At 39.5% G+C, this 14,005-nt stretch overlaps 1 protein-coding gene across 1 annotated transcript in view; it reads left to right on the plus strand.

Moving 5' to 3' along the window:
- Positions 1–11,160, plus strand: part of LOC104510692 (GPI ethanolamine phosphate transferase 2-like) — a gene marked incomplete at its 5' end in the record, with an annotated part of 48,156 nt that extends 36,996 nt beyond the window's left edge. Inside the window, 2 exons of the mRNA XM_010153025.1 lie at positions 10–319; positions 10,993–11,160. Coding sequence (XP_010151327.1) covers positions 10–319; positions 10,993–11,160 — 478 coding nt within the window. The remainder of the gene's footprint in view (positions 1–9; positions 320–10,992) is intronic.
- Positions 11,161–14,005: the final 2,845 nt, after the last annotated feature.

Genomic DNA, 14,005 nt, shown 5'->3' on the forward strand with positions numbered 1-14,005 from the left:
CCTCTTTAGGGGGATTACTGAAGCTCGTTTTGTTTATGTCTTTGTTCTTGGCATAGTCTTCAGTGGCACTAAAGATTTACTGAAGTCACAGGTTATTTCTGCAGACTCCACTGTGAAGAGTACAGGATTATGGGAAGTGTATAGTGGATTGGTTCTACTAGCAGCCCTGCTATTTAGACCTCACAATTTACCAGTTTTGGTGTTTTGTCTGCTGATTCAGACAATGACAACAAAATATATCTGGAGACCTTTGAAATTTGATGCAGCACAGATTACTATCATGCACTACTGGTTTGGCCAAGCTTTCTTCTATTTTCAGGTAAGCTGAATATTATTCCTGCCACAGGAGTTGGAGGGGGAATAGTTTTAAAAGAAATATTGTCCATTGTGAATAAAATGCCAACTGAATCTCAGAGTGGAAGAATTTACTGAGTTCTTAGAAGGGTTTAATTTCTAACTGTATTATTCATGTTTTGTTTTCAAAACTGGGGAAAGATGCATACCTTGATAGCTTATCCTTTATGTAGATTTCCAGAAGTGTTTAGGATATCAAATACCTATACCAGGGGCAATTTTGGTCTGTTAGTGGGCCTCCTAAGTACTGTTCTGGTGATAATAAATTGATTAATACCAATAAAAGGTAAATGACTTCTTGTCCATGATTCTTGAGGCTTACCAAACCTTTGGTAACATCACAATGGGTCTACATACAGTTTAAGGCTCAAGGGAAGTTCTGTGACAAGGTAATGTCTCTTAAGAGAATCAGAACTGATTGCCGTTTTTGTTACATCAAATGGTATCTTCTTTTCTGAGGAGCCCTACTGATTTCCATAACATAGTTCTCTACATTGCAAATAATGTTGCAATTCCACAAAAACTTTTCTTGGAATCGAAGCTGGAGAGGTTCTGTCCACATTGGAAACATTGTACAGCAGACTGTGTCTTAAGATGACATTTGTTAAGTTGGGAATCAGGTTGGTTTTGATTTAGGAGGAGAGGCTTTCTGATTTGTTGCCCCCCAAAAAAAAAAAAATGGTGAGACCTGCATTGGGTTTACTTTTGAGATATGGTTGAGGATGTTAAAACTGTGGTCAAGCTTAGGGTACTTCCTACTGTGTTAGTACTGACTGAGGATTGGCTTGACTTTGCTCTCAAGGGTATGTGTGAGGACAGGGAATTGGTGATGGGGATAAGATCATCATGATTCATCCCTTCCTACCCAGTTTTCTTGCTCAGGGGGTGCAGTGTTTCTTGGTTGGATGCTTTTGCATGTCTTGAATGGAATCATAGATTCATATAGTGGTAAGGGTTGGAAGGAACAGGCAGTCAGCTCTGATTATGGCCTTCTGAGAGCAGCCCTTACGGCGGGTTTGGCAGGAAGCTGAAGGCAAGACCCTCTCAATACTCAAGTACCAAGCAAGAGCAGATGACAAACATGTAATGGTGGGTAGGTTGGCAAAAAAAATCTTAGTTATGGAAAAGGGACTATTAAAGTATGGTTTGAATGTTTTCATGAAGTATTCATTTTCAATGATGATGAATTCTTGGTACAGTTGGTTGAGAATTTCACAGAACCACCAAGTAACAGGAGATTTGAGGCTGGAAGGTGCCTCTGGAGATCATTCAGTGCAACCTCCCCTCATCTAACGGCACATCAACCAGATCAGGTTGGTCTGGACCATGTCCAGTCTGATTTTAAAAACTGGAAAGGGTCAAGACTTTGCAGACTCTCCGGGCAGGCTGTCCCAGTGCTTGACCACCCTAGCCAGTAAAAAGGCTTTTTCTGATGTTTAAACAGAACTTCCTGTATTTCAGTTCATATACATTACTCCTCATGTTTTCACTGTTCACTATTGAGTGACTGAGAAGGTCAGAGTCTGGCTAAGTCTTCTTTACTTCCCCTCATCAGGTACTTGTACGCATTGTTATGATCTGTGCTGAGTTTCCTGCTCTTGACAGTAAACAGACCCAGCTCATTCAGATACATGTTCGTATGACAGATGCTTCATTCCCATCATCATCTTTGTGGCACTTCAGTGAACCTTCTCCAGTATATGCATGTCTGTCTTATGCCGGGGAGCACAGGACTGGACCCAGGGTCCAGGTGTGATCTCACCACTACTTAGTAGAGGGAACGGAGCATCACCCTCATACAGCTAGTGATGCTCAGCCTAATGCAGTCTCAGGTGCTGTTGGCCTTTGCACAACGGGCAAGTGGCCGGCTGACGGACATCGTTGTGTCCACCAAGATCCCCATGTCCATCTTTTCCAAGGTGATTTCTGGATGGTCAGCCCCTACCATGACCCAGGGCATGGATTTATTCGTCCAAGTGCCAGATTTGATGTCTCCCTTTGCTGAACTTCATGAGTCTCTTGTCAGTCCATTTCTCCAGCCTGCTGAGGTCCCTCTCAATGGCAGCAGACCCATCTGCTCCATCAGCCACTCCTCCCAGTGCTGTGTTAAGCGCAGACTTGCTGAGGGGACACTGCCCCATTGTCCGCATCATTAAGGATGATGTCAAACAGTATCGGCCCCAGTGCGAGGCCCGCGGTTTGATCCTTAATGACTGACCTGCAGGTGGACTTTATGCCGCTGGTCACAACCGCGTGAGCCTAGCACTTGAGCAGTTTTCGGTCCATCTCGCTGTCCAATTTCCTAGCCTGGCTTGTTTCCTAGTTTGCCTATGAGGATGTAATGGGAGATGGTGTTAAAAGCTTCCTTGTGAGGTTGCCATTAGATATGTGTAGCCCATCTATCTATAGCCAATATTATGTGATGAATAGAAAATAAGAACTTTCTGAAATAAGACGTTTGCTGTAGAAGTGTAATTTGGCAAGTTAGATTTTGTCTTCTGTGATATGAGCGCTGCAAAAAAATTGTGGAATAACTTTTCTGGAAGACTCGCCATGAACTTCAGAAAATATGTTCAGCTGCTTCAGAAATAAGCTATCAGAGGCTATCAAGAGCATAATACCTTTTTCCATTTGACTGTGCTATGCCAGATTTTTTTTCTTCTATACAATAAAAATTTGTTCATTCAACACGAGTAAAAGGTAACAGTTAGATCTGATAGCATGTTTCAGGTTTTTTTTTTTAGTGGTTTTTTTCTTGCTGGTGTTAGGGAGAAGATAGAAATAGGTTTAAAGATTCTTTTTCTATTTTGATGACTAACTTTTTGCACATACAATCACCCTTGCAATTGAGAAGTTTTTTAGTTTTTAGAAGACTGGAAGAAGTAATTTCCCTTTTAACTGGCTGCACATTATGCTGTTGGATGTCCTGTATTCACCCAGGCACAATCAATCCCGCTGTCAATTTTGACGTTTCTTCTAGATGTGTTTCCTTTGGAAATAATAACTTCCTGTGTGATACAGATTTCAGCAAACTTGAGGGTATTTTAAAAATAAGCTCTGACAAGGGAGTGTCTTGCAAACAGACATGCTGCTGAATCACAGACTCCAAAGCTGAGGAAGGAGAATCTCTTCATTGCTTTGTTGTGAGCCATATTGCTTGATTAGTCTTTGCGGATCTCTTGTCACTCTAAGATGTGGAGAGTGAAGGGTGATAGTTACTTACCAAAATTGGTGGTAGGAGCAGACCAAAGCTTCCCCCATGCTGATCCCATGCTAGCTTATTATTAAATCTGAAGTATGAAATAGAGCTGATCCAGATAAGGAGCTCCTTTTTGTGTCCTGTCACATGTCTGTAAACACCAGCTTTGAAGAGATTCTTCTGAATTTAGCAATGGCTTAACAAAAATCTTGAAAAATTCTTACTCTTTTTAGCACAGGCCCTTAAAAAAAAAAAAATCAATTTCAGAAGAACTTGCCAACAGTCTTTTGAAAATTTTTTTGTCTTTCTACTTGGAAAACCAAGGTGTGTGCCTATTTAGTGTGCCCAAGGTAGAATAAAATGACAAATTAATTGTAATAGAACAGGAGGGATTTTTAGAAAGAAAATTCTCTATTTATCTCTATTTTCTCCCTTTTTTTTAAACATCCTGGAGATGTTGCAAAAATAGAGAAATTATTTCTGCTGGGGGAAAAAATTGCTTTTAAAAGTCAAGACAGATGGAGTTTTCTTCCACCCCCCACTCCTTAGAGAACAAGTTTTCAGTTATCTTTTAAAAATGCTGTAAGTACACATATATTAGATGCCCTTTCTAGGATGGAGATTAAGAGTTTGACCAGAAAACCACTTTTCAGATGTTAACCTTTGTTATTTTATTCTCTGATGAAATACTATTCTGCATGTATGGAAAGGAACAAATGGAATCATACAAGGCTAAGAGTTCTTCTGTTTTGGGGTTTTTTTCCCCTTCACAAATGACAGCCATTATCTGATGTGCAAAATGTTAGTGTAAAGAAGTAGAATGTTTGAGCTGGTAGCTCATAAAAGTACAGAGGCTACAAAGGTCCTTCAAAAATCTTAATTAGTGAGCTCTCTTCAATTGGTAAATTTCTCCCAATTTGTTCTGAGCAATAGGTTTTCCTGTCCAGGACTGTAGATCTAAGGATAGAAGAAACTTCTTCCCGAAATTATGTTTAATTTCATTCTCTTCGTATGTAGGTTTGCTCAGTATGAAGCATTCTTATCTGCACTACCAGTGAAAATTAAAAAACTGACAACCTACAAAACCGACTTCTTCATTAATTATTCTGCTTGGATACATTTAAGTTTCATTTTCCTTTGAGTTTAGAGTCTAGAGCATGAATGACTTGATGCAAGGGAAAAACTGCTCAGTTTATGTTTCTTAAAATCAGGATTGAAGTGTCTTATGGATTTATTAGTGACACATAATTAACTGGCAATCATATATTAATAACACTTATTAACAACACTTCATTAACTGGCAGTCACTGAACTATACATGTAGGATCCATGCCATATACACAATAGATCAACACTCACCACTTTCTATGCCATTTTGTATACCTGATTTGAAAAAGATTCAGCCCCCACCCCTGCGCTGGAACACCCCCTCTCCCAGACACATGGAGGTAACTTCCCTTTAGGGTATGTTTCCAACACTCTCTTCTCACGGCTATGCAGGTTCCCCTGTTTACTCACACCTCTTGTGAAAGATGCAGACACTCAAGTGTTTATGTGTATCTCAAGAGTACCATAGATGAGTGACCTCAGGAGAAGCTGTAGGTGGTTTTGTTGTGGTTATGTAAGCTTTCCAACTCTTCCTTACCTGAGTGATGGAAGCTGGAACTCTGAAAGTGCCCATGTTTTAAATGAGGTAGCTTTCTGGCTGAGTAGCAGATTTTAGTTGTTTTAATAAACCATTGCATCTCTCTCCTTTACCTTGTGAGAAAAATAGGAAGGTCTTTGCGTGGTGACAGCTTTCAGATTGTGTCCTTACTTCTGTGCCTTTTAGTGATGATACACACTTCTTACAGAGTAAACTGCGGGTGTCCCAGATTTAGCGACTACCTGTCTTGGCCATGACCATCAACACTGAATAAACATTTGCTGAAATACTGAATAAACATTAAGGAAGTACAGCTGGGTTATTTCTGCTGGAGAAGTCCATCAAGTTCTCAACTTCAGTACTGACCTCTGTTAAGCCTGCCTTGTGCTATCCATGCTTGAATGCTAGGTTATGAGTCATGATGTGCGCTGCTGGTGTAGGTTTAAATGTCTTCCATGAGCTTCTCTCCTCAAGTTTTGTGGTTACTAGAGCTGCCACTATTAAACTGGCTGGGGTTAGAATTGTGGTGGGTGTTTAATTTTTACACAGGCATAAAGATCTAATGTAGCATACAACACTGATAGCAGTTTTATGGTTTAAATACAGAAATTGAAAAACACTGAAATTTGTTGTTGATGTACATCAGATTGGATCCTAAATTTAAACTGTGCTAGCTAAATGAGGTGGGAGAAGAGAAATATAAACTAAATATAAATCCCTTCCATCTGGAAATAGGAGAGAGATTTGGAGAGCTACTGTTCACATATGTCCTGGTATGATATTGGGGAGAGTGAGACTTCGTGCTCATGTTGCTGAGCTTTTGGTAGGCAAAAGGATATGTAATGACAAAAGCAGTTACTGTCTTGCTAAGTGTGGAATGTAAGTGATGGCCTTTTGAATATGATAGTGAGTAAAAATAGCCTTGTTCAGAATAGCATATTTAATGAATGAGGCAGTGTTATTTCAAAAAAATACTGTAGGGTTCTTAAAGACTTTATGAAAGTATAGCTGTGAAAATCCTAAGTGTACACTGTAAGCAAGATTCATAGGAACAGATACTATTTTTCATGTATCAGTTGGTACTGTTGATGAAAGTGGGGTAAAAAAAAAAAATGAAACGCCTGGTTGGGGAAGCTGATATTTTAAGTAGAAGTAGAAAAAAACCTCTAATTAAGTACATGTTGAAAACAAATACCTTGAGTTTACACTTTGTTTTACATTCTACACTTCAACTGTGCTAGGGTCCTGACTACATCTCCTGTCTAGGAGTTTAGTTTAGTGGAGTTCAAGGTCATCTTCACTAAATGGAGCTGTTGTGAGAAATGCTGCAAGGAAGGGTCTGGCCTTCCTTTCCTTCCGGAGCTGCTTTTAATCTCATGCTTTACTGCCAGTGCTGTGTCACAGCTGTGTAAGCAGGGATGTCTCTGTCTCTGATGCTGATCTGGACCTGGTGAATGGGCTTTCTGGCCTTATCTTGGACCTGCCTTGTCACTACAGACTTGCTGCATGAACCCTGGACTGAGTCTGGCCCTGATTACTGTCTCTGGATCCAGTCCTGAACTGGACATGCCACTGAGCGTTCCCAGTCCTCCTGACACTGCTCTCATCTGCCTTGTTTTCACAGTCATTTCCCAGCTTATCTTCAGTTGCAGAACCTGCTCACCCTTGCTGCTCTGACAGTGTGAACCTAAAAGGAAAATTTATTAGACAGTTGTACATTACCTGGGAAGACTACACATCAACTCGTTCTTCCAGCCCTTTAGCAAGACTGTTGTGAATAGTAAGCAGTGGAAAAGGTTGCTCACACAGGTTGCAATGTCTGCATGCTTGAAGGTTTTTAGAGCTTGGCTGGATAAAGTCCTGTGTTACTTATGTGGAGATGGGTAAAACCACTTCATTTTTTAGTCTTGTTTTAGTACTTAAAATCTTTGCTTTATTTATTGTCTTGTGTAAATCGATGAAGAAAAGCAAAGTTAAAAATACTCCAGTATTGTCAAACAAATAGGAAATTAATACATTTAGTCAGAACACTACTTACTTGTCAGGATATTATTGCAAGCTCAGGAACCTCTTGATGAATTTATCAACTAGCTTGAATGATTGATTGTTTTCTCCTAAGCTCTGAGTTGTCCACATCTCATAATTCATCAATCAGTTCCCAGAAGTATACTATATCTTTACCATTGCTACTTGCCGTTCAGATACAGTAAGAATAGAAAGAAATATCTTGGTTGTTTCTCATAACTACAGCAGCTCCTAAAAAATTTATGTTGCTGTAAATATTTCTTGAAATATTTTAGTTGTCTTGGATGAAGGCTCATAAATGAACAGAGATTTCATATATGTATTTATTAGTCTTGTGGGTTTTTTTTTGTTCCCATCCTTAGAGCAGTATATCTGCAGAAGAGGAGAAAGAAAATACAGTCTAAAAAGCTTTAAAACTTGTTTATACTTCCTGGTGTTTTTATCACTGGAGGAAAACAGAATAGGTTTGTACATTTTCAGAATCATTTATGTCTAATGCATCTTGCGTTTAGGTAGAGAAGATGGACTGAGGTGACATTTTAAAATGGCTTATAGCTTTCTCTTGTTATGATTTCAAAGCATTTTAGGATAATTTACGTTGGAGAGGACCTCAGAAGGCCCACAGTTCAACCCCATTCTCAGAGCTGTGTCAGCAGTTAGGTCAGGCCAGGTTGCTCAGAAACCTCCAAGGATAGAGATAGCAGAACCTTGCTGGCCAACCTTTTCCAATGACTTCATTTTTTCACCTTAATTTATTGGCTTCAAATAATGAAAATAGATTCCTCATTGTATGCTTGTTCATAGAATTCTGGTTACTAGGATGGCATACACTTACATGAAGGGCTCCGTGGAAGTGTGGCTAACAGTGTGCTCTGTTAAGTCAGTTAAGACAGAAGCATGTCAGTTTTGTCTTGCACCTCTGTACTTCTCAGTTCAGTGAGAGTCATTGTTACTGCAGGTATTGGCTCATATTCAGTAAGTGATGTGCTATCTCAGAAGTTTTCAGAAAACTCTGCAGTTTTGAAGAGGCTTTTAGTTTTTTTTTTTTTTTATTACTGCCTATGAATGGATTCTCCTCTGTTACTGTAGCAAATACGCTGGGTAGTTTCTCTAGCCAGCGTTTTTATATTTGTGCTTCATTGATGTATATCATGATGGAGTATCATGGAATGCTTTTAGGCAATAGTGCATTTTCTCCTGTCACTTGTACCCTTACCACAATAAGCTATTGCACTGTTTGAAATAATTGAGTGATACTTAAAAAAATAGCAGACACTCAGACTTGTCAGTCATTTGTGTGTTGTGTGGAGTTTTAGGAGTTATAAGCTAAAAAAATACAGTTCAAATGTATGAGGTAGTCTTGGAGAAGGATATCTAATGCAAAGAAAAAATGTATCGTACTGCGCAGTGGGGCTCTTCCAGTAGTAGCTGTGGAACTATCCATGAGGTTCAGTGGATTCTTGGTGAGAGTGGGGTGTTTGGACACCTAACGTCTGGTTTACGTTAGGTGTGTTACGTTGTGTGTGGAGCCAAGTGCGTGTATCCTTCCGCTCCTTGTCCTATAGCTACATCACTACAAAGTCAGAATGTGAGCCCTGTGTGAAAGGAACCACAGGGACTTGGGGAGAAAGTGGAAAGCACTGTTCCTTCGACCTGGTTCCTTTCTCTGCCCTCACTACCTTCCAGAGCAGAGTACTTTTTTTTGCCCTGTTGTGCAGGATCAGTGACATGCACTCCCAGCTACTGCATTTATTCCTGATCCTTCTCACGTGCAGTGGGATTGGGAGTTGCTGCAAGGTGCCAGGGATTGAGCATGTGCAGGTGGAGCAAACAGAGTGAAGACACCTTTCAGCTCTTCATGAGGTGAGCAGGATTGCCTGATATGTCTCAGCTTTTCTATTCCGTATGCATCATATGAAGAAGGAGGGGAGAGGAAATAAGTAGCTGTGTCAGGAAATAGACCTGTTGTTGTGGACGGGGACTGGGGGAAAAGGGAGCCAGGTTGTCTCCCTGCCTGTCCCTGTCAAACTTTTGCTTGTTGAGGAGCAGCACCCTGCCCTCCTCCAAGTGATGCACCTGCCCTTTCTGCTCTTGTCATGTCCTTAAATCTGAGGAGGATCCTTGTTTTACAGCTTTCTTGTCCAGTCTTATCTTACAGGTTCTAGGGCACAGATAGGCTTTTTATTTAGTTGCTTGTCATTAGTTATTCTTTGCTCTGCTCTTGTCATTGCCATCATTACGCTAAATGCATAACAATGATTTATTACACCGATGCAGCATAACAATAGTTTACTACAGTGGTGCATGGTGAAGGTCAAAATGAGACAGTCTGACAGACCTAAGTCCAGATTTTCCTGTTGTATGACATCTTGGTAAAATCCATACCTTAATGCCCTCTTACAGCTTCAGGTTCCCCTTACATTTTGGGGATCTCTTCATGGTAGTATTCATGGAGACAGTGACTACCAGTAATGAGCTGTGCATGATTCTGTCAACATGGATGATTTTTTTCTCCTTATATTTTGAAGCTGTTTTCGGGAACAGTTTTTTTGCTGTCTCTGGAGCCTAGTTACTTATGTGCCTGAAAAAGCTACCTATGTTTCATGCTTCCCTGTGTGCTCTGGAATCTCTGGGCAACCCAGACATGCATATTTGATGATAGCATTTTCTCGCTGGGGTAACTAGCTGTTCAAGAAGGCTGCAGTCACTAAGGTCAGGTCAGAGGGTAAGGAGCAGCCGCTGCCACTCATGCTCTGCTGGGACTGGGTCTGAGGCTATTGGTGGTGACAGTCCTCACACTAGAGTGGTTCTGGGATTCTGTAGGGGAGAAAGAAGAGTTCAGTGGCTGTTAGAACACCAGTGTTGTGGAAAATGATCAGCTTCTCCAGGTACAGTAAGTATATCTGAGAGCTCTTGTACTAGTCTGAGGTGTGACCTGCTAAGCTAAGAAATATTCTGCCTTAATCACAGAGTGTTTGCTGCTTTAGGTATTTGAGTAAAGTTAAATACTTGGGCATTTTTGGTGGAAAGTACTTCCTTCCACTCTATATTACCCCTTGTTCTTTAGTGGTCTTAGTCACTGAAAAAGAATAGTAGGTAAAACGTACAAGTCTTGGACAGGGCTTGATACTTTCATTACTTTCATTCTTTTTGTTTTTTAGGTTGTAAATGCCTTATATTGATGATTCAAGCTGTCTAGGCTGACTTTTGGTTTATTGCAATTTAATTGATTGTGGTGTAGAGACTTGGGAAGCAGAAACCTCTCTGAAATTAATCTGGTTACATGCAGCAATTTGTGTTGTGGGTCAGGCAGGTGGGCAGTATAGTGTTCCACTCCAGCTCTAAATTAGAGCCCTGTTGTCTCTAAGGGCAAGAAATATTTATTTTCTGGTGTGATTTTACGAAACAGACCTAAAATCTTGGGTTTGAACCATGTGTGATGAAAAATGCATTTTTTTTCATTACTGTTACTGAAATCTGCAAGTGTAGCTACTTGCTTTAACTCTTCTTTTGGTGTAATTTATTAAACAGGCATGTTAATTTCTAGAAAATAAAAAAGGCAAAAGATGATGCTGTTTATGCCTTCATTAGTCGGTAAATCCTAAATAGAAGCTCATATTTGGTAAGCTGCTTTATTGAAAGAATACGGCTGTACTATCAAGTGGCTTAAAGAGTAAGTCTTTAACTGGTGCAATAATTAATATTCTAATGCATTCTGAATAGTTCGTTGGAGATATTTGACTTTTTACTTTTTTGTTCCTATTTTCAGGGTAATTCAAATGGCATTGCTACTGTGGACGTTTCAGCAGGTTTTGTGGGACTAGAAAGCTATGTGGAGATACCAGCTATCTTCCTTACAGCATTTGCAACATACGCGGGACCTTTGCTTTGGGCCATTCATCTGCTGTGCTACTTGAGTTCTGAAGTTAGCAGGTAATTATGTTTTGAACTCCTCTGTGTACTGCAGATATAAACACTGTATAGTATATACCTTTTCAAACAAACAGTTTTGTTCACATAATTTTTTTCCTTAGAAGTTGGTTTTCTGTTAAGAAAATTGATGGGGTTTTTTTGGTATGAGTTTGTATCACCTCACTCTTCCAGTTTCATTTTCTCTGCAGAAGTTCTGCACTGGGGCTATACGTGTATGTTTTACTAATCTTGTTTCTTAATGAGCTCTCGGTTTGCTGTACTAAAATACTTAAAATTTTATTACATTTTGTTGTAACAGCATGTGCTGCTTAAAAACATTCTTCTTGGAACCTATTAAGTAGGAGTTCTGAGAAGGACATTTTAAAGTAGTAGAACAGAATTTGAACTTAACTAACATGCAGTTATTTGCATGTCTGTCCTTATTTGGCATAGTGACATACAGTGTTTTATAAATAAAACAGATTTATTTTATTGTAAATTACTGGTTATTGCAGTCATCTGTAACTAAAATATTTGTACTTCTGGGTATCTTATGTAGCAGATGGGTTAATGTAGAATGAATAAATGCATTTGGAATTTTAAGAAGAGATGGTTGGAAAATGCTTGTGTAACTTAGAGTGTACATGTAAATTCCAATTGGACTCTAGTATTCGCATTTAACTCCTCCTCCAGATCATTTAAACTGAGAGATGCTGTATGTTAAAATAGAGAGAGGAACAGTAAATTCTGCATCATATAATATCAATGCACAAATGCAAAAATTTGATGCATTTTCACAGAAGTAACATTTGACAGTGACTAAATTCTTCCCATCCCAGAGTCTTTTCTATTACCTGTGCAATTTAAATGCACTTTTTTTATATATGGGGAACAGAATGTTGCAGCAGACTTGGCAGATGGAACTTCAAACAGTTTCATTTATCACAACTCTTTGCCTTATACGTTGTCATCGTCTGTGTAAACCTCTGATTTCCCTTTATCTACTGTGTCATACAGTCTAATCCTGTCGGTGCTTTTTCTTTTCTGGCTTCTCCTTCTTTTGCTTGTTTGTTTTGGGCTGTACCTACACTGTGAACTTGTGTTGGCGCGTGTGTGTTTATCAAAGGCATAAGGAGATGGGATGACCAAGCTGTGTAGACTAGTGGAGGTTTTTAAATTCAGGATGGACCTGTTGTAACAGGCTAAACTCCTCCACAGTCACTTTGTCCATTGTTCTGTATTAACAGGCACCTTTAGCAGGTAGAATTATCCACCTCAGTCACTGATTTGCCTGTCTGCCATATTGCTCTCTAAAGATGTCTGGCTCTCTCCACTGCAGTGGAATTATGCGGCCTAGTGTTGGGCCACTGTATTGCTCTAGTAACGCACTCCTTAGTGTAGACTGAGACTTGCTGGAGAACATTAGCTGGCCTCAGACTAAGAGGAACATTGAAGTCATCTTTGGTCTTGTACAGCTTGATACTGTCTAAGTACTGGCCTTTGTGTATAAAGCCTCTGAAAACCAGCCTTTTCTGTGTTCATTCTGATTTTTAAAAAATTTTTCTGCTTCGGGAGGTAGGTGTGGAATACACTAATAATTTATGTCCAGATTTGTATAACCACAGAAACCCCTTTCTTGAATTTTCCTTACTACCTGGCATCTTGACACTAAACTCAGTTTTAAATCTTTATTTCTAATGCTCCTCAGTTTAGCTTTAGTTGTTGCTTCGCTCCATCAATACATCTTGCTAGTATCCAAACTCTTCAAGTTTTCTCCATTCTTTCAGCTCTCTTTAAAAAGAGTCATCATGTACATATGAAAAGCCCTTCTTCTTGTTTTCTAGTAAATATGTGACCCGTGATGCTGGGTATTACTCACATACTATTAATCTACTGTTTCCCTAATTCTTTTATATGTCTGCCATGCTTTGTTTAAATTAGTGCTAGACAGTTTCACTGGTCACATCCATGTTCCTGTGTTGTGTTTTTTAGCTGTCCATTCTTCATTATTACACTGTAGGTGCTTTTGAACTTGGAAGACTCAGAGCACAGTGGAGTAAACCGCCTCAGTGCTATTGTCTGGGGGTGGAGAGGGAAAGAATAAGAGCTCCTGTAACGTTTTTTAAAGAGCTGAAGTTTTAATGTTGTTTAAACAGTAGACTGCAGACTGTGATGAACACTAACATACAATGAAGAGAAAATGATGCCATATAGCATGTTTTTGAAAGCTTTTCTAACAAAATAATAAAATACTTTCTGTAACAAAATCTTTCATATCTGTACTTGTTTAGTGTTGTTTCAAATAATGTGCCTCTGTAGTAGTGTTGGTTGTTCTGATGTTTTCTTGGTTGAATTTTTGCAGATTAAAAGCTCAGCTAGTAGTGTTGCCAGGTACAGTGCTGGTTTAAACTGCTCTCAAGTGGGTAGCTGTGACCTGTAATACCCACATCACTTATGTAAGTAGATTCCATCAAGCAGTTTGTGTCTGTAGCCATTTTAAGGTTCATTTTGGGTCAACTGGTAAGGTTGTTTCCTCTGTGAAACAGTGCATAACTCTGGACTGGAATCTGTGTAGCCACTGGGACTTGTTTAAATTGATACGTTATGGTGAGTGGAACTTGGTCCGTATGCTTTTTATTTTATTCTGGGGGTTTTGCTGTTGCTGGCCAAATGGTTGTCTCATTACTTTGTCGTTATTCCTTGGAGTCAAAGTTGAAACTGCAGTAGGCAGAGGTTCAGCTGCTTCATGTGTTTTCTTAAATGTATGGGAGACCGACATTTTTAAAAAACTATTGGATGCTTTAGAATGTTCTTCATAAAGGCTTCTTATTAACTGTTTTATAAGCAGGATCAGTGAAATTCAAACCCTT

This window comes from Eurypyga helias, unplaced genomic scaffold (assembly GCF_000690775.1).
Source record: "Eurypyga helias isolate BGI_N326 unplaced genomic scaffold, ASM69077v1 scaffold6486, whole genome shotgun sequence".
NCBI lineage: Eukaryota > Metazoa > Chordata > Aves > Eurypygiformes > Eurypygidae > Eurypyga > Eurypyga helias.